The following is a 26,186-nucleotide window of genomic DNA, read 5'->3' as shown; positions in this document are numbered from 1 at the left end:
TAGCCAGTATCTGTCTAATAAATTAAAACAACATTGCTAAAATCTAATTAATAGTTGTTGGTGAAATAAGCCATAAGTATTTAAAGGGAACCGGTCACTAGATTCATGCTTCCCGAACTACAGGCAGCATAGGTCAGAGCCTTGCTTGGTGATTGCAGCTGAGTGTGTTTTACTCTTAAACACCGCAGCTTTTCAGAGAAAATATATTTTGAAAAGTCCTGCGGGGACTATATGGAGATAAGTAACTAGTCTGGCGCAGCCGCCGGTCTGCTTCTCTTTGCCCCATTCCAGGTGATTGACAGATCTCTCCCTATGTACTCACGTGTAAGTGACATATCAGTAAACTGGATCTGGGAGAAGAAGGCCACGTTGGATTAGTTAAAGGGGTTGTCCTGTCAAAAGGGATAAGTCTGCAGTCACTCTGTGTGACTGCAGACTTATGCATCCCCCCACGCACTGTGTGATGCAGGGATTCGCCGGTTTCAGACGAGGGAACGGAGGGTATGTTTGAGTTATACATATTCCCGGCTAGTGGACGTGGCCTTGCTCTCCATACATTTGTATGGTATGAAATTTGCACCATTATTACTGGAGGGAGGGGGCAAAACTTTGGAACACAAGGGCACAAAAGAGAAACTTCCATAATCAGTGAAGCCGCACCAATTTGAGGAGGTACTCTGCTTAACTCCTTAGTGACCAGGTCAAATTTTCAACTCTGATGTGTCACTTTATGTGGTAATAACACTGAAATGCTTCTACACATGCCAGAGATCCTGAGATTGTTTTTTTTCTCGTGACACATTGTACTTTACTGGTAAATTTAGGTCTATATGTTTTGTGTTTATCTCTGAATATATTGGAAATTTGACAAATTTAAAACAGTTTTGCAATTTTTAAACTTTGAATATTTATATCCTTAAACCAGATAGTTGTACCACACAAAATAGGTAATAAATAACATTTTGTTATATACATACACTACCGTTCAAAAGTTTGGGGTCACTCAGACAATTTTGTGTTTTCCATGAAAACTCATACTTTTATTTATCAAATGAGTTGCAAAATGTTTAGAAAATATAGTCCAGACATTGACAAGGTTAGAAATAATGATTTTTATTAGAAAGAATAATTTTCTCCTTCAAACTTTGCTTTCGTCAAAGAATGCTCCCTTTGCAGCAATTACAGCATTGCTGACCTTTGGCATTCTAGCTGTTAATTTGCTGAGGTAATCTTGAGAAATTTCACCCCATGCTTCCTGAAGCCCCTCCCACAAGTTGGATTGGCTTGATGGGCACTTTTTGCGTACCATACGGTCAAGCTGATCCCACAACAGCTCAATGGGGTTGAGATCTGGTGACTGTACTGGCTACTCCATTACAGATAGAATACCAGCTGCCTGCTTCTTCCCTAAATAGTTCATGCATAATTTGGAGGTGTGCTTGGGTCATTGTCATGTTGTAGGATGAAATTGGCTCCAATCAAGCGCTGTCCACAGGGTATGGCATGGCGTTACAAAATGGAGTGATAGCCTTCCTTATTCAAAATCCCATTTACCTTGTACAAATCTCCCACTTTACCAGCACCAAAGCAACCCCAGACCATCACATTACCTCCACCATGCTTGACAGATGGCGTCAGGCACTCTTCCAGCATCTTTTCAGTTGTTCTGTGTCTCATAAATGTTCTTCTGTGTGATCCAGACACCTCAAACTTTGATTCGTCTGTCCATAAAACTTCTTTCCAATCTTCCTCTGTCCAATGTCTGTGTTCTTTTGCCCATATTAATTTTTTCCTTTTATTAGCCGGTCTCCGATATGGCTTTTTCTTTGCCACTTTGCCCTGAAGGCCAGCATCCCGGAGTTGCCTCTTCACTGTAGACGTTGACACTGGCATTTTGTGTGTACCATTTAATGAAGCTGCCAGTTGAGGAGCTGTGAGGCGTCGATTTTTCAAACTAGAGACTCTAATGTACTTGTCTTGTTGCTCAGTTGTGCAGCAGGACCTCCCACTTCTCTTTCTACTCTGGTTAGAGCCTGTTTGTGCTCTCCTCTGAAGGGAGTAGTACACACCGTTGTAGGAAATCTTCAGTTTCTTGGCAATCTCTCGCATGGAATAGCCTTCATTTCTAAGAACAAGAATAGACTGTCGAGTTTCACATTAAAGTTCTCTTTTTCTGGCCATTTTGAGAGTTTCATAGAACAAACAATGCTCCAGATTCTCAACTAGCTCAAAGGAAGGTCAATTTTATAGCTTCTCAAATCAGCCAAACCGTTTTCAGCTGGGCTAACATACTTGTGCAAGGGTTTTCTAGAGTTTTCTAAACATCCATTAGCCTTCTTACACAGTTAGCAAACACAATGTACCATTAAAACACTGGAGTGGTGGTTGTTGGAAATGGGCCTCTATACACCTATGTAGATATTGCAATAAAAACAAGAAGTTCGCAGCTAGAATAGTCATTTACCACATTAACAATGTATAGAGTGTATTTCTGATTCATTTAATGTTAGCTTCATTCAAAAATAATGTGCTTTTCTTTCAAAAATAATGAAATTTCTAAATGACCCCAAACTTTTGAACGGTAGTGTATGTCTACCTTAAGTCTACCTTGTTAGGATTTTAGAAGGGTTACAATTTTAGCAGTAATTTTACATTTAAAGGAAATTTTTCAAACTTATATTTTTTTAGAGACCGATTCAGTTTTGAAGGGACTTAGAGGGGCATGTATAATGGACAACCTCCACAAAATTTATACCATTTTAAAAACCGCACTCCCTCGAAGTTTTGGAAACTGCTGTCAGGTAGTTTGTTTAACTCTTCAGGTGCTTCACAGTATTTAATGCAAAGTGGAATAAAGTTATATTGTTCCCACTAAAACATTACTGACATACGAAAAGACCACCATAGCTGATAGAGCCTCTGCCCCCAACCTGAAACACATTGTAAGGAGAGGACCTGGCGAACAATGACCAGCCCCGGCCTCACAAGTAACATAGTAACATACTGTAGGTTGAAAAAAGACCTAGGTCCATCAAGTTCAACCTTCCTCCCCCAATTGTACTCCTTACACTAACACTACACTAACTTACTAACTAACTGGGACTAGACCTCACAAATGTATTACTATTTTTATTATTGCTGCACTATTACAGTTAAAAATGTACCCGTTTCTAATTAAATTTTTTAATTAGTTTTATATTTTGTATTACTCTTGTGATTCTAATAATGGTATTACTAAAATTCCTATGCCTAAATCTGTTGATCCAGAAGAAGGCAAAAACCCCAGGACACATTCAGCCAATTTGTGTCAGAGGGGGAAAATGCCTTCTTGACCTTGAGAAAGGCGATCAGTCCTAGAACCCTGTAATGTACTACTATAGGTGTAATATTTTATCTAATTTAACTGCAACCCACAATGTTATGTGTATCGAGGAAATCATCTAGCCCTTTTTTTGAAAGCTGTTCTAGTGTCGGCCATTACTACCTCTTGTGGTAGGGCATTCCACAGTCTGACTGTAAAGAACCCTTTCCTGTTTAGGTGCCAGCATCTCCTTTCTTCCACCTGTAATGAGTACCCCCTGGTCCTTAGTATGGACTTTGGAAGGAATAAATCTGTCCTTTGTACTGATCACACATGTATTTATACTTGTAAATGAGATCACCTTTGAGGTGTCGTTTTTCTAAGCTAAACAAGCTCAACTTTTCCAACCTCTCATCATATGAGAGGCCTTCCATCCCTTGTAGTAATCTAGTTGCCCACCTTTGAACTGACACTAACCTCTGAATATCCTTTTTAAAATCTGGAGCCCAAAACTGGATCCCATATTCCTGATGTGGCCTCACCAGTGATTTATTAAGGGGCTATAGTACGTTGAGATCGCTGGATTTTATTTCTCTTTTTATACATCCTAAAATCTTGTTTGCTTCTGTGGCTGCTGCTTGACATTCAGTACTGCTGCTCAGCTTACTTGTAACCAGAATACCCAAGTCCTTCTCCTCTTCTGTAGTCCAGAGTATACTCCCATTTAAAGCGCACCTGTCAGCCAGACTATTTTACCTAGCCCAGTACTGCTAGATGCATTATATAAAATAGGAGGCAGGTCAGTGAAGGCACAGTGAGCTGTCCTAAGAACATACAAATGAATATGTAAGCAGAGCACCAGATAGAGCCCAACCCACAGGCCGCCCCGAAGCACGAGCATATCATTATCTCCAAACTGAAAGTAAAGATTACACAAGAACCACAGGATGGATTTCATCAACCAAGGAATCATATTAATCAGTGTAATGTCACCCACCTGACAGTGTATGTAGTTTACGGAGCACAATCCTGCTGACAAGTGCGCTTTAATGTATATGCAGCAATAGGATTACTCCGTCCTAGGTGTATTACTCTACATTCATCTACATTAAACCTCATCTGCCAAGTGTTTGCCCATTCAGTCATCTTATCCAGATCGTTCTGCAATATCGTAATGTCAGAGGAGGGCTGGTTTTATTTTTCCTGCTCGTCAGTTAATCTACTTACAATGCAGAGTGACAGTGCGCTCTGTTGCCAAGTCAGAACTTCTTATCAGAGCCGGCGAAGTATCACACTGTCACTGTGCATTAAAAAGAATATTGCACATTGACAAGATCCTAATGAGCATATGTCGGAATTGACAACCGACGCATACTCAGTAGAGTAGGTACTAACCCAGCCCCTGAAATAGGAGTGACTGGTGATGCATCGTTTCTAGTGATGAGCGCAGGTGCTCATTACTCAAGTTTGACTAGGGTGCTTGGGTATGCACCGAGTATCGCGGGTGCTTGAGTGACATGTCACTCAAGCAACCGCGATACTCGGTGCATACTCTTTAAATACATATTGCTAGTTTTTACTACTAGAATATTAATTGTACTTTTAGGAGTGTTCTTTCAATTTACTGAGGCAAACTCTGGACTGTCAACCGTATCCCAGCCATATGACTGTATTAAACAGGTTTAACTGTTATTGCATAGAAACCCTAATGTAGATGAGGAGAGTAAGTTCTGTATCCTGTGCTCAGCTGCTCCTGCAGTTTATAGCTTTTTTTGGTGTGGTCTTTGCTGTCTTTGAGATGTTTTATACCAGTAGTGTTGTTTTCTGCAGTTTTTTCATGATAATGGTGGATTCCTGATAAAAACAAATTGTAATCTCACCAGTGAAAATGTCACTCTGCTATTCGTATAATAAACCAAATATATTTTTGAATTTGCAGGAAGGGGTAAATGTGAAGCTCCATTCATCTGGAAAGCAGAAGTGTTCTGTCAGATCAATGCTTCCTCATTTCCCAGTGATGTTCCCAATGTAAAAATGCTGCCTCTGAAGATTAATGTGGTTTACATACATTTAGCAACTCCAGATACATAAATGCAACACACTGGTATTACATTAGCCGAAGTGATGTTAATGACTCAATTTCCTGCTTGGGGCCTATTTTTAGAGGCCTCACAAGACTTAGAGATGTCTCACCATGACAATCATATTTCATCTTAAAGATGTGACTGGCCATTTCCCCAGAAGTGGCCTTTGTATTCAAGTGAGTGGTTAGCCGAAACAATGCTGTCTGTCAATGGCTCCCCATTCAGATTCATGCAGGTGGAAAACGGAGAAAAAGGTTAATTGTTCTCTAAATCAGTATATTCATCATACATCATATATACACAAACAAACTGTGAGGGAAGAGCTAGTTCTCCTTAAAGAAACCAGCGGAGTATGGTGTCTTATAGTCAATCACAGCGAGCCAGACTCTTGTCTACACTGAATGGCGGAAAATGCCCCAAAGCCGGTTGATTGAAGAGAAGTGTCTGGTCAGGTTCCAAGGCACGTAAAGCGGTTGGACATTGGCTTGTTGCGTAGCTCTCTCTCCTAGGTGATACTTGTGAGAGTTGTTCATTTCGCAAAGGAGATACTTTGCATACACAAATTCACAGCAGTTTCTCACTAACCTATTGGTGATGTGCTATTTAGGCAGACTTCCATTTGTGACATTAGAAATTGTTTCTTAGGCCGGTGGCTTTGGCAACCAATATATGGTACTTCATACAGGTGTCTCTAGACAGGATCATTTTTGAATTGAATGATAGAAGGAAGACTATTTTATTTCCCGGGGACACTGCTAGACCTAACCTTCTGACAAAATCTTCAGGACTCGTCATAAAAGTGTCAATTGTTTTACTCAATGAAGTTCACCTCTGGACAGGAGCCTTCATTCGATTCAACATCATACACCTGATGAAGACTCCCATTCAGAAACGTGTTACACAATTTTCCAGAACAAAATAGAAATGTAATCCTTTGCTACAAGTCCTGAAGATTCTGTTTTTGGGTGTAATGCTCCTGGGTTTGAACCCTTGAGCCTGTGTTTTGTTATCGGGGTCTCTGTCCTCCGAACCACAGCAGACAAACCTTTTCTCCGGGTGTTTAGGTTCTGTTATTCTGGCTGCAGTCTGTTTGGCATAACACAGGTATTTTGTCTGCCCTATCACCTTCTGGTGTAGCTTTATATTCTGTCCCCTGCTGGCATTACAGCCATTCTGCTGTAGCTTAAAGCCAGTCAGTTAAATTTCAGCTAGAGTTTTTCTCCTTGCTGTTTCTGTTCTTTATTCTGCACCTACCTTCTGTTTCTTTTTAGCATATTTTATAACAGTATGTACTTTTATACTTTATTTTGTATTTCATGGTTTATTTTATTCACTCTGGCATCTTTTTCTTTTTTCAGCACATTTTGCCTATTGTAGGTAATTCACACTCTGCACTGCCCTTCTTTAGGAGGAAACGTGATGTGCTTGATGGCCTTTTAGGCAGCATAGGACTGAGTTGCCATCTTCTAGTCTGTGTTTAGGGTGATCTCTGCTCACGCAGGTACCACTAAGGACTACGGGGTCATAACATCAGCAAAATGCCCCTTTTCTTAGTGTTCAGCTTCCTAGAAACAAGCATTTTTCCTGATTTTTAAAATTTTCAGTTCCTCCTGATTAAATAAAAACAATTGATACAAGTTTAGCTTCATAATTTCTGTATCAAAATGTAATTCGAAGAAAATATTCCTTTTAATGTGGAAAATGGATGGTTATTATCTTAAACCGAATGCATAAAAATATCCCACAAATACTTTTACGGCATATAATTTAATTGTGTCCTCAGGGGTTTGCATAGAAGTAAAGGTGCTTATGGACACTCACTTTATGGTCTGTCAACTCTAATAAATGGAAAACTTTGAGTAGTTCTTTGTCATGTCAAAACACGTTGCAGTAGTCAGACGTTCATGACTATGTAGAGAATTGCAGCACAACGATTTTTTTTTTTATGAGAAAAGGAAGCTGAAGCGACCCTTTGTTATCTCTGTGGTAGAGCTAAATAGTAAGAGGATGTGGTCCGGGGGTGACACTGTTGCACATCCAGGATGTGGTGTACTGTGCTATGTAGCAATGCAAAGTGTGTTTCCCATGTTCCCTAGTAAATAAATCAGTTGTTGCTATAGCATATGAACATCGATCACGAAAATAAGTTGCATCTTCTTCATATATTTGTTACTCCTGAAGCAATTAGTAGCTGAGGGGTTAAAGCTGTACAATACAATATCTGTCTTCCTATACTATTTATGTGACTTTTTTATTCTAAAGCGTTTTTTGTATCAACGAGGCCATCGGTGGATTTATCTTCTTGCAACCTAGTGTAAAATGGAGTCTTCTCATCACTGTGGACCATGACCCAGGGGCAGGTCCATACAGGGTTAAACCACTGGATATAGGAATTTTTTTTAATTGATAGTTGGAAAATGGTGAGGAATTGAGACTATTGGTATCTTGCGCAAATGAGCAGAACTTCTTCTCATTGTGCACTGATTTACGTGAAACTGCTTACCCTATTAGACTTGACAACGTCTTCCCAGTAATCTGATATCCAGGTTGCTTGAAGGTGATTTTTAGGATCTTTATATTAATAGCCACCGGAAATGGCTCATCTGTCCACTATTCAGATGTTGCATTAATTTCAATGGGCACAGGGTATTGCTGCGTTTCTCACATAGCCTAAAAGTCCATTCCAATTTTTACAAAAACTATGTTCACAAGTTGCGTTTTTTGCAGTGTTTTTCTTTTCTGCAGGCAAAAACTGCTCTTGGCAGCAAATAAGCTGCTTACAAAAAGCTGGTTTTGCTGCTTTTTAGTGTGTATTATATGTGCCATTTGTCTAGAGTACATGTTTAATAAAGTCAGTTTTATTACCAAAAAAAAACAGCAGAACCGCATGGTTGCATTTCTATTGCTGCGTTTTTGCACTCTCATTGCTTTCTGTGGGTGAAAAAAACGCTGCAAAATGCTGAAAGAAGTGACATGCTGCAGTTTTCCAATTTGGTTAGGGAAAAAAAACGAGCGTGTGCATGAGATTTCTGAAATCTTTGGTTTTGGTTGCTGGTGTTTAAAAGCTCACTTTACTCTAAATTAAAGGGGTTGTCCAGGACTTTTATATTGATGGCCTATCCTATTCAAATCTATAGGGGGCTGATATTCAGTACCCGACTGCAGCCACAATCTGTAAATGGTCCTGTGTTGTGCAGCTCTGCAACTCGGCACATCAATATAAAAGTCTCAGACAACCCCTTCAACGTCATGCTGGAATAGACCATAACCTTAAATCGAGTTATCTGGTCATGTACTATCGATAAACTATCCTTAGGATAGGTCATCAATGTCAGATCAATGGACTTTTGACAGGGCTGTGGAGTCGGAGTCGGTATAAAATGGACCAACTCAGACTCCAAAAATATATAATAAATTGGGTGCAGTAGTTAAATGCAGTTTGTGGGGAATATTTTTTCATAAGCATTTGGGAAAGTTATGAAATGTCCTATAAATATCTGTCCTATTCCTGATCTAAGGGTCTAGACTTTTAGCTGAGATGAATCTGTGCTACAGTAAATGTATCACTTAAACATGAGCCATGTATGAGGGAGTCGGAGTCATGGAAATTGAGGAGTCGGAGGTTTGGCTTCCAGACTCCACAGCCCTGGTTATGACACCTGACACCCCAACTGATCAGCCATTATAGGCTCCAGTGGTTAGTCAGATGTAAGCATTGTACAGTATAGCTCCAATCAATGCGTAGCAGCCGCTACCGCATAGCAGCTTTTAATCAAGGGGCAGCTAGACTGACATATCACTCCCTTATATGCTTACATTATTGGGTTTTTGTGAAACCACACAGATACATCAGTTGCACAGCATTGGTGAGAATCTTGGAAGGAGTGACAGCGTGCCTTATAACACTTCACCAGCACTGTCTTCTGCCATGAAGAAAAAAGGACACAAAGATGAACATGTGGCAGATGTGCAACCATTTCTCCAATCTTCACTCAGCAGCACCTTGGAGCAAATTCTGGACCAACTAAGTATCTTGACTCAGGTATGTTCAATGCACATGAGAAACTGTATACTCTCTGTGATGAAAGCCGGCCGGTGGGTGCAGCTCTCTGGCGCCCCCTTACCTCTCAGGTCAGTCAAGGTACTGCACCTAGAGAAAGTAGTGCCAGGAAGCTGCAACCAGCGCAGGGAACACGGTAGTGTGTTATCCCTTCAACGTCACTAAACCGTAACGTCACTACACAGCACAACTCGCTAGCGCCCTCTTAGCCTCAGGTCAGTCAAGGAACTGCACCTAGGATAAGCGGTCGCCAGGGAGACTGTCCTGTAACCTACTGGGTATCGGGGCCCTCTGTAGTGAGGGCGGTATATATATCTTCCTTGGCCGCGCCAGGAATATATATATCTGAACCTCCGACCGTCACTACCAGCCTTCCCCAATCCCCAGTTGGTATGCTGCCACCAGTCCCTATTTTAGATATACGCCCAGTCCGTGAATGGGCCTATATCGGGTCAGGAACCAACCCTGGGTAGCGTTTTTGGCTTGAGCCGAGCTCACACGGACGTGCGTTCGTTATGCAGAATAAAAGGCAGGCCCACAATTACTTGAGGTAATTGATTATAATAATACACTAGATACACGATATACAACTAAATATACACAGGTATAAGGTCAGGCTAAACTATACAACAATGGAATACAACACACAGAATCACCACAGCATATCAGTTACCGGTTTCTTGATTTTCTTGTGACGCAGGGAGAGGATTCTGCGGTCGCAGGCACGGTTCTTTGTTACAGGCTGAGGCCTACCACCGCATGGTCAAACTGCTCCTCCCCTTGGTGGCCTCAGCTGGTGCTCAGATGTTCAGCACACCACTCTTGGGTCAAAAACTGACTTGTCTCTTGTCTGTCCTGCTATCTTACCTGCCCCGTCCCGCCCACTGCTGGTGAGGTCAGCTGGCTCAGTCTCCACCCTCAGGTCTAACTTCGATCAGAAGCCCAAATTCTATGGAACCCAATAACTTCTTCTGGGATGGTCTCATGATACCCCCAGGGGTTCCCATGGATTCGGGCCGCCGTAACCGACCTTTTGATATCAATTATGATACCATACGGTCCTCAGGAATGGCTCCGCGCTATATCTTGGCTTCCAGAGCACGTACAAACGTCTACCGCGGAGGCTTGTGTGCGCAATGGCTCCGGGACGCCGTGATATTTTTTTATTGGCCCATCCCACGCAACATGCGTGTATTATTCATGTTTCTATATCTTATGCCTCCATGCTTGTGACAGACAAAGAAACTAGTCCTATGGGACAAATGGTCAGGTACAGATAGACGAAGCACCCCCCCCTGCTGGCTGTGTTTCCTCTCGAAGTCTTTGAAGCTCCTAGCATTCAAGTGTTAAGTAGGCTTCTTATCTTACAGGAGCCTGGATGGGGGGAAACTATCTAGTTGACGTTTTAACAGAAGGTCCCAAGGGTGGGGGCTGCTGAAGTGTGGCCATCCCTGGATATGATTTATCATTACCAAGATGGCGGCTACAGGTTCATCACACCTCCCCCTATACGAGGGCGCGAGGGGGTAGCACATTCCTGTGTTCCCCCGTGCGTCCTTCTGCACCCTCCCCTTGCCGGGATAACCCGTCAGCGTTACCGTGGTCACGGCCTCTTCTGTGGCGAATGGAGAAGTGGTACTGCTGGAGAGCGAGGCTCCAGCGTAGCAACCTGCCATTCGACCCAGAATTAACCCGTCAGCGTTACCGTGGTCACGGCCTCTTCTGTGGCGAATGGAGAAGTGGTACTGCTGGAGAGCGAGGCTCCAGCGTAGCAACCTGCCATTCGACCCAGAGACCGTGTGTAACCAGCTGAGGGGGTTGTGGTCCGTCTCCACGGTGAAATGGCTCCCGTACAAGTAGGGCTGCAGACGCTGCAGGGCCCATACAATTGCCAGGCATTCTTTTTCCACCGTGGAGTAAGCCACCTCCCGGGGCAGTAGCTTCCTGCTCAGGTACAAGACAGGATGTTCCTGGCCTGTCGTGTTGACCTGACTTAGCACAGCACCGAGGCCAAAGTCACTGGCGTCGGTCTGTACCACAAACGGCCGGTCGAAGTCGGCAGCTTGCAGTACAGGGGAGCTACTTAGGGCGGCCTTGAGTGCCCCGAAAGCTGTCTCGCAGGCGACTGTCCAGTCGACTGCGACGGGCAGCTTCTTCTTGGTGAGGTCCGTCAGGGGCTTGGCCAGGGTGCTATAGTGTGGGACGAACCTCCTATAGTACCCGGCGGTCCCCAAGAAGGACATCACCTGCTTTTTGGTCCTAGGAGTGGGCCAGGATGCGATGGCATCCACTTTCCCCGGTTCTGGCTTCAGAACCCCCCCGCCTACCCGGTGACCCAGGTAGAGGACCTCACTCATGCCCAGCTGGCACTTTTCCGGCTTGATGGTCAAGCCTGCCCGGTGGATCCGACCGAGCACCTGCCGCAGGTGCTCTAGGTGATCCTCCCAAGTGGGACTGAAGACTGCAATATCGTCCAAGTACGCAGCCGCGTACCCTTCAAGTCCCTCAAGCAGCGTATTGACCATCCGCTGAAAAGTGGCAGGGGCATTCTTCATGCCGAATGGCATCACTGTGGACTCGTACAGTCCAAAAGGGGTGATAAAGGCAGAGCGTTCCCTTGCCGCGGGGGTCAGAGGAATCTGCCAGTACCCCCGGCTCAGATCCATGATGGTCAGGTACTTAGCCCCGGCCATCCGATCGAGCAGGTCATCGATGCGTGGTATGGGGAACGCATCGGTGGCCGTTACAGCGTTGAGCCCCCGGTAGTCCACGCAGAACCGTGTAGTTCGGTCCTTCTTTGGTACGAGGACTACAGGCGAGGCCCACGCGCTGCTGGATGCCTGGATCACCCCCAGCTTCAGCATCTCGTCTATCTCTTGGCGCATGTTTCCCTGCACCTCGAAAGAGACCCGATATGCTGAACGCCGGATCGGCGGGTGATCGCCAGTGTCCACGTCGTGGACAGCCATCTCAGTCCTTCCGGGCAGGCTGCTGAACAGCCCCCGGAAGGGGTGCAGGGTGGTCCCCAGCTGGGACCGTTGGTCCTCCGTGAGCTGGTGGCCAACCCCCACATCCTCGATGGACCCACCCGCCTTGGCTTGGGTGAGCAGATCCAGGAGGGTTTCTACCTCTCCTTCCTCGGGAAGGTTGCACACTGGGTGGGCAGTCGCTTCCCGCTCATGATGAGCCTTCATCATGTTCACGTGGAAGGCCTTCCTCCTTCCACGGGCGTGATCCAGGGTGACCAGATAGGTGACGGCATTGAGTTTCTGGTGCACGAAGTAGGGACCTTCCCAGGCTGCCTGAAGCTTGTTCTGTGGTACGGGGACCAGTACCCACACCTTTTGACCCACCTGGTAGGTCCTCTCACAAGCATTCTGGTCGTACCACCGCTTCTGGTCGGCCTGGGCCTGGGCCATATTGTCCTGCACCAGCTTTGCCAAGGCCATCATCCTGTCCCGGTGGCGCACGACATACTCGATGACCGACACCTCGGGGGTGGCCAAATCCCCTTCCCATGCTTCCTTCACCAGAGCCAGGGGGCCCCGTACCCGTCGCCCGTACAGGAGCTCAAAGGGGGAGAACCCCGTTGAGGCCTGCGGAACCTCCCGGTAAGCAAATAGGAGGTGTGGGAGGTAACGCTCCCAGTCTCTCCCGTGGGAGTCGACCAACATCTTAAGCATCTGCTTTAAGGTGCCATTGAACCGCTCACACAGGCCATTAGTCTGTGGGTGATACGGGCTGGCCACCAGATGTTGCACCTGCATTTGCTTACAGAGGGACTCCATCAGCCGCGACATGAACTGGGTCCCTCGGTCGGTGAGCATTTCTTGGGGGAAACCCACTCTGGAGAAGATCTCCAGTAAGGCGGTAGCCACCTTGTCGGCCCGAATGGACGACAAAGCTACCGCTTCCGGGTACCGGGTGGCATAGTCCACTACCGTGAGTATGAAGCATTTCCCGGAGTGGCTGGGAGTGGACAGAGGTCCAATAAGATCCACAGCGACCCTCGAGAAAGGCTCTTCGATGATTGGCAGAGTTACCAGTGGGGCTTTGGGGCGCGGCCCCGCCTTCCCCACCCTCTGACAGGTGTCACACGAACGGCAGTAGGCACCCACCGCGGCTCCCATCCCAGGCCAGTAGAAATGCTGAGCTATCCTGGCCTTGGTTTTAGCGATCCCTAGGTGTCCGGCCATCGGAATCTCGTGTGCGATCCGCAACAATTCCGCCCTGAACGGATAGGGTACCACTAACTGTCGGTCCCTGGGCCACGCCTCCGGTGAACCCTGCTGGACCGTTACCCGGTACAGCCGTCCCTGGTCCCAGACCACACGCTCGCAGTCTGACTCCATGGGAGGCTGTGCCGCCTGTTCCTTGAGAGCTTTCAGGCTGTCGTCTGCTTCCAACGCAGCCTGAAATTCCTGACTTGATGTGGCCAGAATCGACGAAACTGCCACATCCTCCGTCAGCCCCTCCGGGCATGTCACCTGGCCGCTGTCTGACCCGGCAGACACTTGGTCAGAAGTGGGGAAGCCGTCGGACCTCTGCAAGGCTCCTTGGGCTCCGGCGCTCCCACTCCTGGTGACAGCGGCTATGACCGCTGTGACCGTGGGTAGTGCCTGCTTCCCCTCTGTTTCTGACCAAGCCGCCCGATCAGGCAGGCTTCCTAGGCCTTTGGACATCTCGGATGTGGGGAACTCCTGCCCTGGGGTCTTACCTGGCGGCTCCTCTCTTGGGACACCCCCACCTCCCATGGCCTGTTCCTCCCCCTGCAGTGGGCCTATACTCAGCAGCCTGGATACCCCTGGGAGCCCTACACTGCCGGTAGCTGCCCCCCTCTCCATCCCTGAGCTTCCCTCTACAGAATCCTGCCCGCCCCCTCCCTCACCGGAGGACAAGAGGTCACGGCACGCCGGCTGAGCACCTCTGCGGGCATCCCCACACTCCCCACCTGCTTTCACTAACCCTGTTTGTGTTGTGTCTGTGCAGGTGTTACCCTCAGGTTTCACTCCCTCCTCCTCAGCAGGACACACACTACATACAACATGGTTGGCATTAGCAGCAGACAAATCAATACACTCTTGGGGGGCCGAACTTGGGGGTTCAGAGGGTACATACTGCGATACTAGACGCCCCAAGTCGGTCCCTAATAAAACATTTGCGGGAATATTTGGCGTTACTCCCACCTCCCGCATCCCCCTTCCGGCACCCCAGTCCAAATACACCATGGCAACGGGAAGTGCCGGCTCCACGCCTCCAACCCCGGAGACGGAAAGAGTCTTTCCTGGTACCAAGTCCTGGGGGGACACCACCTCAGGCCGTACCAGTGTTCGTTCAGCGCCCGTGTCCCGCAGTCCCATGACCGCAGAACGGCCTATGGTGACGGGTTGGATGTTGTCCAGGGACCTACCACCACCCCCTCCCACACACAAAACATTGGGCGCTCTCTGGGACTGGGATGGGGTCTTTTGGCGCTGGGGACACTCAGCCCTAAAGTGTCTTGGTTTGTTGCATAGATGACAACGTCTTACGTCTGGTCCTTGCCTGGAGAGGGCAACAGGGGGATACACCCCTTGTGTTCTAGGGGCCGGGGAAACAGGGGCATGACTGGGCTTACCCCCTCTCCAGGTGCTGCTGGCAGACTTCTTCAGCTCAGGCGCCCTGTTATTGGCATACTCGTCTGCCAGGGCGGCTGTAGCAGAAGCCCCTGTTGGTTTTCGGTCACGGAGGAACTGTCGGAGGTCCTCTGGGCAGTTCCACAAGAACTGCTCCGTGACGAACAGTTCCTGGACCTCCTGGCGGGTAGTAAGCGCTAGACCCGAGGTCCAGTGCTCTGCGGCTCTCAACAGCGCCCGCATATGATCGGTCCAGGTGTCCTTGGGGCCACGCAGCAGGCTCCGGAACTTCTGGCGGTACGACTCGGGAGTGAGGTTGTACTGCCGGATCAGGGCCCGCTTGATGCAGTCGTAGTTCTGTACCTCCCCGGCAGGTAAGTCCCCCAAGGCATCCAGGGACTTACCCCTCAAACGGGGGGTCAGGTATCTGGCCCACTGATCCCGGGCCAGATGGTGCTGAAGACAGGTCCGTTCAAATGCCACCAGAAAGGAGTCCAGGTCCCCATCCTTCTCCAGTAGAGGGAAGTCCTCAGCTCGGACTTTGGACGACTTGGTCTCCTGATGGGTTGGTTGCTCTAGCGGAAGCCCCCGCTGGGCCAGGTCCAGTTGGTGCTGGCGCTCCGCAGCTCGCTCTGCACGCTCCGCAACCTCCCGGCGCTCTGCAGCTTCACGCTCCGCAGCCCGCTCCGCAGCCCGCTCCGCAGCCCGCTCTGCACGCTCCTCCTCCGCTGCCTTCTCTGATGCTGCCAGGAGGGTTTTGTAGACGGCATCGCCATGAGACTGGAGACTTGCCATAGCCGCTTGTAAAAGGGCTTGTGATCTGGACAGGCTGGGCTGGGTAGGTGGTGGGCAGCCCACTGCGGGACCGTATACTGGGGACTGGCTCCCTGAGGTGCCCGGGCTGGACTCCTCCTCGCCATGAGTAACAATGTCCTCCCCTCCTGCCACACGGACCGTAGCATTAGACTCCTGCAGGGTCTTGCTCCTGGTGCCGTCTGCCATCTTGGTAACCGACACCGCTGCAACCCTGAGTTTGCACACACCTTGTTATACTTTTAGCCTGACCGTCTAACGTTGGGCTGACCTTAAGACTCCAGCAGTGGAAGTTACCACTGGCAGTCTTTAGTGCCTGGGAGTAGGGGTCCCACAACACTATTATTCTGCAATCCCACCGCTCTGCCACCAATGTGACGAAAGCCGGCCGGTGGGTGCAGCTCTCTGGCGCCCCCTTACCTCTCAGGTCAGTCAAGGTACTGCACCTAGAGAAAGTAGTGCCAGGAAGCTGCAACCAGCGCAGGGAACACGGTAGTGTGTTATCCCTTCAACGTCACTAAACCGTAACGTCACTACACAGCACAACTCGCTAGCGCCCTCTTAGCCTCAGGTCAGTCAAGGAACTGCACCTAGGATAAGCGGTCGCCAGGGAGACTGTCCTGTAACCTACTGGGTATCGGGGCCCTCTGTAGTGAGGGCGGTATATATATCTTCCTTGGCTGCGCCAGGAATATATATATCTGAACCTCCGACCGTCACTACCAGCCTTCCCCAATCCCCAGTTGGTATGCTGCCACCAGTCCCTATTTTAGATATACGCCCAGTCCGTGAATGGGCCTATATCGGGTCAGGAACCAACCCTGGGTAGCGTTTTTGGCTTGAGCCGAGCTCACACGGACGTGCGTTCGTTATGCAGAATAAAAGGCAGGCCCACAATTACTTGAGGTAATTGATTATAATAATACACTAGATACACGATATACAACTAAATATACACAGGTATAAGGTCAGGCTAAACTATACAACAATGGAATACAACACACAGAATCACCACAGCATATCAGTTACCGGTTTCTTGATTTTCTTGTGACGCAGGGAGAGGATTCTGCGGTCGCAGGCACGGTTCTTTGTTACAGGCTGAGGCCTACCACCGCATGGTCAAACTGCTCCTCCCCTTGGTGGCCTCAGCTGGTGCTCAGATGTTCAGCACACCACTCTTGGGTCAAAAACTGACTTGTCTCTTGTCTGTCCTGCTATCTTACCTGCCCCGTCCCGCCCACTGCTGGTGAGGTCAGCTGGCTCAGTCTCCACCCTCAGGTCTAACTTCGATCAGAAGCCCAAATTCTATGGAACCCAATAACTTCTTCTGGGATGGTCTCATGATACCCCCAGGGGTTCCCATGGATTCGGGCCGCCGTAACCGACCTTTTGATATCAATTATGATACCATACGGTCCTCAGGAATGGCTCCGCGCTATATCTTGGCTTCCAGAGCACGTACAAACGTCTACCGCGGAGGCTTGTGTGCGCAATGGCTCCGGGACGCCGTGATATTTTTTTATTGGCCCATCCCACGCAACATGCGTGTACTATTCATGTTTCTATATCTTATGCCTCCATGCTTGTGACAGACAAAGAAACTAGTCCTATGGGACAAATGGTCAGGTACAGATAGACGAAGCACCCCCCCCTGCTGGCTGTGTTTCCTCTCGAAGTCTTTGAAGCTCCTAGCATTCAAGTGTTAAGTAGGCTTCTTATCTTACAGGAGCCTGGATGGGGGGAAACTATCTAGTTGACGTTTTAACAGAAGGTCCCAAGGGTGGGGGCTGCTGAAGTGTGGCCATCCCTGGATATGATTTATCATTACCAAGATGGCGGCTACAGGTTCATCACACTCTCTTTTCCCACAATTTTTTTTAACAAGTTTTGGAATTCATTAAAAAATACTCAAGTCATCTTGAAAGATCTGTGTACATTAATAATTCATGCCGAGTATGTATGTATATATGTATGTATGCAAGTAGGAAATTATTAAAGTAGCTCTCCAGGTTTTTTCAATCATACTGTCACTAGTCCCCTCACGATATACACTGCTCAAAAAAATAAAGGGAACACTTAAACAACAGAATATAACTCCAAGTAAATCAAACTTCTGTGAAATCAAACTGTCCACTTAGGAAGCAACACTGATTGACAATCAATTTCACATGCTGTTGTGCAAATGGAATAGACAATAGATGGAAATTATTGGCAATTATCAAGACACCCTCAATAAAGGAGTGGTTCTGCAGGTGGGGACCACAGACCACATCTCAGTACCAATGCTTTCTGGCTGATGTTTTGGTCACTTTTGAATGTTGGTTGTGCTTTCACACTCGTGGTAGCATGAGACGGACTCTACAACCCACAGAAGTTGCTCAGGTAGTGCAGCTCATCCAAGATGGCACATCAATGCGAGCTGTGGGAAGAAGGTTTGCTGTGTCTGTCAGCATAGTGGCTGGAGGCGCTACCAGGAGACAGGCCAGTACACCAGGAGACGTGGAGGGGTCCGTAGGAGGGCAACAACCCAGCAGCAGGACTGCTACCTCTGCCTTTGGGCAAGGAGGAACAGGAGGAGCACTGCCAGAACCCAGCAAAATGACCTCCAGCAGGCCACAAATGTGCATGTGTCTGCACAAATGGTTAGAAACCGACTCCATGAGGGTGGTATGAGGGCCCGACGTCCACAGATGGGGGTTGTGCTCACAGCCCAACACCGTGCAGGACGCTTGGCATTTGCCACAGAACACCAGGATTGGCAAAGTCGCCACTGGCACCCAGTGCTCTTCACAGATGAAAGCTGGTTCACACTGAGCCCATGTGACAGAGTCTGGAGACGCCGTGGAGAGCGATCTGCTGCCTGCAACATCCTTCAACATGACCGGTTTGGCAGTGGGTCAGTGATGGTGTGGGGTGGCATTTCTTTGGAGGGCTGCACAGCCCTCCATGTGCTCGCCAGAGGTAGCCTAACTGCCATTAGGTACCGAGATGAGAGCCTCAGACCCCTTGTGAGACCATATGCTGGTGCGGTTGGCCCTGGGTTCCTCCTAATGGTGGACAATGCCAGACCTCATGTGGCTGGAGTGTGTCAGCAGTTCCTGCAAGATGAAGGCATTGAAGCTATGGACTGGCCCGCCCGTTCCCCAGACCTGAATCCGATTGAGCACATCTGGGACATCATGTCTCGCTCCATCCACCAACGTCGCGTTGCACCACAGACTGTCCAGGAGTTGGCGGATGCTTTAGTCCAGGTCTGGGAGGAGGTCCCACAGAAGACCATCCGCAACCTCATCAGGAGCATGCCCAGGCGTTGTAGGGAGGTCATACAGGCACGTGGAGGCCACACACAATACTGAGCCTCATTTTGACTTGTTTTAAGGACATTACATCAAAGTTGGATCAGCCTGTAGCGTGTTTTTCCACTTTAATTTTGGAGGTGACTCCAAATCCAGGCCTCCATTGGTTAATAAATTTGATTTCCATTGATGATTTTTGTGTGATTTTGTTGTCAGCACATTCAACTTTGTACAGAACAAAGTATTCAATGAGAATATTTCATTCATTCAGATCTAGGATGTGTTATTTGAGTGTCCCCTTTATTTTTTTGAGCAGTGTATATAGTTGTCCCGTTCTATCTGGGAATTCATGGTATACTTCTTTTCAGTTAAATTATCACATAGTGAACCCCTGAGAATTATGACTTTATATTGTGTGAAAGGGGTCACCATTTTAGTAACTAGAACTGTCCGTAAGATGCAATTGCATGGGGTGTAGCACTGACGTTCTCCACAACAGAAGCTGTTATCAAAGATGATGATGACTGCACAGCACCTTTAACACAATTATAATGCAGGGGATCACAGTTCAGCTTTCCTGACTGTATTTGTATAATCTATTAGCTCATTCAGGAGATTATAGAGGGAAGCAAAATCAGTGTCCTCCCAGCCAACAGAGATGTGACTGGCTCTAACTTCCCATGTGATGCTGTAGTGATGCATCATGAGATTGATAGCAGAACATGGAGGAAGGACATCAAGAATGAAAGCTAGGAATCAAGATGGAGGCTGAAGGGAATAAAACATGTGGCTGAACTGCATAGAAGTAAACACACTATGTACAGTTATATGAAAAAGTTTGGGCACCCCTATTAATCTTAAGCTTAATGTTTTATAAAAATTGGTGTTTTTGCAACAGCTATTTCAGTTTGATATATGTAATAACTGTTGGACACAGTAATGTTTATGCCTTGAAATGAGGTTTATTGTACTAACAGAAAATGAGCAATCTGCATTCAAACAAAATTTGACAGGTGCATAAGTATGGGCACCTCACCAGAAAAGTGACATTAATATTTAGTAGATCCTCCTTTTGCAAAAATAACAGCCTCTAGTCGCTTCCTGTAGCTTTTAATGATTTCCTGGATCCTGGATGAAAGTATTTTTGACCATTCCTCTTTACAAAACAATTCTAGTTCAGTTAAGTTTGATGGTCGCCGAGCATGGACAGCCCTCTTCAAATGATCCCACAGATGTTTAATGATATTCAGGTCTGGGGACTGGGATGGCCATTCCAGAACATTGTAATTGTTCCTCTGCATGAATGCCTGAGTAGATTTGGAGCGGTGTTTTGGATCATTGTCTTGCTGAAAGATCCATCCCCTGCGTAACGTCAACTTTGTCACTGATTCTTGAACATTATTGTCAAGAATCTGCTGATACTGAGTGGAATCCATGCGTCCCTCAACTTTAACAAGATTCCCGGTGCCGGCATTGGCCACACAGCCCCAAAGCATGATGGAACCTCCACCAAATTTTACTGTGGGTAGCAAGTGTTTTTCTTGGAATGCTGTGTTTTTTTGCCGCCATGCATAACACCTTTTTGTATGACCAAACAACTCAATCTTGGTTTCATCAGTCCACAGGACTTTCTTCCAAAAAGAAATTGGCTTCTCCAAATGTGCTTTTGCATACCTCAGCCGACTCTGTTTGTGGCGCGCTTGCAGAAACGGCTTCTTTCGCATCACTCTCCCATACAGCTTCTCCTTGTGCAAAGTGCGTTGTATAGTTGACCGATGCACAGTGACACCATCTGCTGCAAGTTGATGCTGCAGCTCTCTGGAGGTGGTCTGAGGATTGTCCTTGACTGATCTCACCATTCTTCTTCTCTACCTTTCTGATGTTTTTCTTGGCCTGCCACTTCTGGCCTTAACAAGAACTGTCCCTGTGTTCTTCCATTTCCTTACTGTGTTCCTCACAGTGGAAACTGACAGGTTAAATCTCTGACACAGCTTTTTGTATCCTTCCCCTGAACAGCTATGTTGAATAATCTTTGTTTTCAGATCATTTGACAGTTGTTTTGAGGAGCCCATGATGCCACTCTTCAGAGGAGATTCAAACAGGAGAACAACTTGCAAGTGGCCACTTAAAGTAGCTTTTCTGATAATTTCATACACCTGGCTATGAAGTTCAAAGCTCAATGAGGTTACAAAACCAAAAAAGTGCTTTAGTAAGTCAGTAAAAAGTAGGTAGGAGTATTTAAAACAAGAAAATGATCAGGGTGCCCATACTTATGCACCTGTCAAATTTTGTTTGAATGCAGATTGAACATTTTCTGTTAGTACAATAAACCTCATTTCAAGGCAGAAATAATACTGTGTCCAACGGTTATTACATATATCCAACTAAAATAGCTGTTGCAAAAACACCAATTTTGATAAAACATTAAGCTTAAGATTAACAGGGGTGCCCAAACTTTTTCATAAAACTGTATAAGAGAAGTGCAGAGTGTGATAGACAATTGGGTGAGTGGTGCAGTTATAGAAGAAATTAACTGGGAGTGCTTCTTTAAATATATAAAATTTACAAGATAAAGCAAACCAATAATTTGAACCGCATACACCGCTTAGCCATACCATTAAAAGCACCTGCCTAATAGTGCTGAAGCAGCTCCAACCTATTAAGGTGCGCGATGATGTTTTGCACAAATACATTAGCAGCAGATCCTTTAAGTCCTGTAAGTTGTGAGGAGGGCCTACTATGGGTTGGATTTGTTTTTCTAGTACATTTCACGGATCCTTGATTAAATCAAGATCTGGACAATTTAGGGACCAAGTCAAAACCTGGAACTCTGTCAAGTTCCTCAAACGATTCCTGAACAATTGTTGGCAGGGAGCATTATCAATTATTCTGCTGAAAGAGGTCCCTGCCATGAAGGTGTGTACTTGGTTTGCAACAATGTTTAGGTAATTGCTATGTGTCGCTGTAACATCCAACCAAGGTTTCCCAACAGAACCTTGCCCTTGGCATCACGCTGCCTTTACCTGGTTGACTTATTCTGATAATGCATCCTCTTAGGTAATGCAGACACATGTGTTGTCGACATGTAAAAGAACACAATTTATAATACCAGGTGAAAAGTCTATTATTATTTCATAGTCTAATTGTGATGCTCTCCTGCAAATTGTTGGTGCTTTCTGAAGTGAGCACACTGACCTGACTACTTTCTACCATAGCCGGCATTGACTTTTTCAGCACCTCTACTACAGTATCCTTTCTGTGAGATTGATCTAGACATGTTCGCCTTCATACCTAACATAGGAGCTGGGGAGTCCATTATCCTGTTGTCGATTCACCAGTTATCTTTCGTTGGGCCACTTCCGGGTACAAACCACTGCATACTGGAAATGCCCCACGAGACTTACAGTTTTGAACATGCTAAGACCCAGTCATCTAGCCATCAGAATTTGGCTTTCATTAAAGTTGCTTAGGTCCGTATTCTTGCCAGTTTTCCTGCTTCCAACATGAACTTCAAGGACTGACTGTTTCATTGTTGCCTAATACACTACAGTGGCTTGCGATAGTATTCACCCCCCTTGACATTTTTCATGTTTTGCTACCTCACAACCTGGAATTTCACTGTTTGTTTTTGTAGGGTTTGCATCAGTTAATGTAAAGAACATGCCTACAACTGTGAACATTTGGTTTTCTTTTTATTGTGAAGCAAACAACAAATAGGACAAAATAGCTGAAAACTTCAGTGTGCATAACTATTCACCCCCACAACCCCAAAGTCAGTAATTTGTAGACCCTCCTTATGCAAAAATTACAGCTGCAAGTCACTGTGCATAAGTCTCTATGAGCTGTCCACATCTTGCCACTGGTATTTTTGCCCATTCCTCAAGACAAAACTCCAGTTTCTTCAAGTTACACTGTAGATGGTTTCCAATGGTGAGCAGCAATCTTCAAATCTGACCACAGATTCTCAATTGGATTAAGGTCTGGGCTTTGACTAGGCCACTCCAAAACATTTACATGTTTCCCCTTAAACCACTCGAGTGTTGCTTTAGCAGTATGCTTTGGGTCATTGTCTTGTTGGAAGGTGAACCTCCATCCCAGTCTCAAATCACTGACAGACTGAAACAGGTTTTGCACAAGAGTATCCGTGTATTTCGCATCCTTCATCTTCCCCTTGACTTGGACCATTTTCCCTGTCCCTGCTGCCTAAAAGCATCAACACTACATGATGCTGCTACTACCATGTTTCACTATGGGGATGGTGTTCTTGGGGTGATGAGCTGTGTTGGTTTGGCGCCAGACCATGGCATTTACCTTGGTGGCCGAAAAGTTAAATTTTGGTCGCCTCTTACCACAGCACCTTCCTCCATACATTTGGGGAGTCTCCCACAAGTCTTCTGGCAAACTCAAAATGAGCCTTACAATTTTTGTGTGTAAGTGAAGGCTTTTTTTCTGCCCACTCTTCCTTCAAGGCCACCTCTATGGAGTGTACAGCTTATTGTGGTTGTATGTACAGATACTCCAGTCTCTCCTAAGAAACTCTGCAGCTCCTTCATGGTTATCTTTGATCTCTGTGCTGCCTCTGTGATTAATTCCCTCCAGGCTGAGAGTTTTGGTGGGCAGCCCTCTCTTGGCAGGATTGTTGTGGTACCATGTTCTTTATTTCACGATAATGGATTTGATGGTGATCTGGGGGATCGTCAGAGATTGGGATATTTTTTTATAACCCAACCCTGACTTCTCAACAACTTTGTCCCTGACTTGTTTGGAGATCTCCATGCTTTTCATGTTTGGTTAGTGGTACCTCTTGCATTAATGGTGTTGCAGCCTCTGTGGCCTTTCGCAAAAGGTGTATATATACTGACAGATCATGTGACACTTAGATTGCACACAGGTGGACTTCCTTTCACTAAGCATGTGACTTATGAAGGCAATTGCCTGCACCAGAATTTTTTAGAGGCTTCATCGCGAAAGGGGTGAATACATATGCACATGCCAATTTTTAGTTATTTGATCCCATACATTTTATTTATGACTATATTTTTCTCACTTCACCAACTTAGACTATGTAGTGTTGATGCATCACACACAAATCGGATTTCAAAAATTCCAAAAATATTTAAACACAGATTGTAATGTAACAAAACAGGTAAACAGCCAAGGGGGGTGAGTACTTTCGCAAGCCACTGTATATTCTACCCCTTGACAGGTCCTGTTGTTACAAGATATGTGTCATTTATTTTACCTGTTTTATTGTCATGGCTCATTGGTGTATCTCCTATTGTAAGATTAATTACAGAATATATATGCAAAGTTGTTTGTTTTTGGAAAAGGGAAATGTCTAAGATTGTTAAAAAAAAAAAAAAAAAATTCAGTTTAGGCTTTAGAAAGAATGTGCTATTGTAGAAAGGAAAGAGCTGCAAATACAACTTTCTGAGCAATATATTTTTTGGCAGACTGTTTCTATACTGGAGCAACGACTTACATTGACAGAAGATAAACTCAAGGAATGCCTTAAAAATCAGCAGAGGAACTCCGAATCAGACTGATCAATGTGTGATCCCCCAACAGCAAGATATTCTGCTATGAATGTTTTTAAATTAAATATTATTTATTGTTTCTTTATGTAATTTATGTTTCCTGATATTGTAAGTTGGATTTTACATCTGCTCTAAAGGACACTGCTATTCCTGTTATGTGATTCTGAAAGTGTATGTCTACATTGACAATCATTACTTCACTCCATCTACACTCCTCAATAATGAAATTCCAACACTTATAAGGAAATGTCATGGAATTATGGAAATAACAGGATCAATGGACCTGATAATGATATGCAAATGATGAAATTATTTTTTAAAACATCTTGATCTATTTAGTAAGAGGGTCACGTGCAGAAATACACGCACTTACACGCCTTGGCTGCCATCAATGAGGTTATTAATGGTTGTCTGAGGAAAGTTCTGCCACGCTAAATGCACTTGGGCACACAAATTATCAAGATCCACTGCTGGCAGCTCCCATTGCAATTGGCGACTGATGATGTCACAAATGTGCTCGTTGGGAGAAAAGTCCATAGAAGCATCAGATCATGGTATCCTGTTTAGGCCATGCAGGCTGCTCACTGGCAACCAACATGCGGCCCAATATTGACATGTTGAAAAACAGCACCTGGGACACTTTTGAGAAATTGCCATACCATTGGTTCTACGACCAAATCAATGTAAAACTGAGCTGTTCATGTATATGGGATGAAGACTAGATAGGTCCAGTTAAAGAGGTTGTCCACTACAATGTGTAGTGGGCAGGTCGATTTAAACCTTGGAAATAAGGTTTTCTGAAAATACCTTGCAATTCCAAATGTGCCTGTGAGCGGCGCTCTGTCTGTCCGCTCATCCCCATCACGTGACCCGCAGCTGCCTCTGATGTCCAGTGATGTGACGTTAACTTCTGGAATTGAAAGTTGACCCCGCATCACCGAAGCGGGACACAGTCTCCCTGAGTGACTGGGCTGTGGGCGAAGCTTCACCGCACGTCACAGCCCAGCATCTCGCGGGCTTGCGGCGCTCCGTTAAAGCAGTGCAGGAGAGAGCACGCATGGTGCTGGACTGTGACGTGCGGTGAAACTCTGCCCACAGCCCAGTCACTCAGGGAGACTGGATCCTGCCTCGATGATGCCATGTCTGCTTCCAATTCTGGAAGTGGATGTGACATCACCGGACATCAGAGGCAGTTGCAACTGGTGATCATGTGATGGGAATGAGTGGACAGCGAGAGCGCCACTCGCAGGCACCTTTGGAAACTCAAGGTATTTGAAGAAAGCCTTATTTCCAAGGTTTGAATTGATCTGCCCACTACACATTGTAGTGGACATCCACTTTAACGTACATTACAACACCCCACACCATGATCTCAGGAGTCGGACTAGTGGTATTCCTTTTGTGAAAGCCTGTTCATGCCATTGCTTGTGATCTCCAGGTACACTAACAACTGAGCGTTAGGCCTCGCTCACACCACTGT

At 46.2% G+C, this 26,186-nt stretch overlaps 1 protein-coding gene across 4 annotated transcripts in view; it reads left to right on the top strand.

Moving 5' to 3' along the window:
* POC1B (POC1 centriolar protein B) overlaps positions 1-25,485 on the top strand; it is a 79,761-nt gene extending 54,276 nt beyond the window's left edge. For 3 of the 4 annotated variants that reach the window (XM_073651640.1, XM_073651641.1, XM_073651639.1), the window contains 2 exons: positions 9,230-9,427; positions 24,623-25,485. In XM_073651640.1, coding sequence (XP_073507741.1) covers positions 9,230-9,427; positions 24,623-24,715 — 291 coding nt within the window. In that variant the 3' untranslated portion in view covers positions 24,716-25,485. The remainder of the gene's footprint in view (positions 1-9,229; positions 9,428-24,622) is intronic. The other variant, XM_073651642.1, reaches the window with a different exon arrangement.
* The last annotated feature ends 701 nt before the right edge of the window (positions 25,486-26,186 follow it).

This window comes from Phyllobates terribilis, unplaced genomic scaffold, assembly GCF_046119375.1.
Source record: "Phyllobates terribilis strain yellow unplaced genomic scaffold, ASM4611937v1 Scaffold_11__3_contigs__length_659146591, whole genome shotgun sequence".
NCBI classification, from domain to species: domain Eukaryota; kingdom Metazoa; phylum Chordata; class Amphibia; order Anura; family Dendrobatidae; genus Phyllobates; species Phyllobates terribilis.
This window is presented reverse-complemented; position numbering and strand designations above follow the sequence as displayed.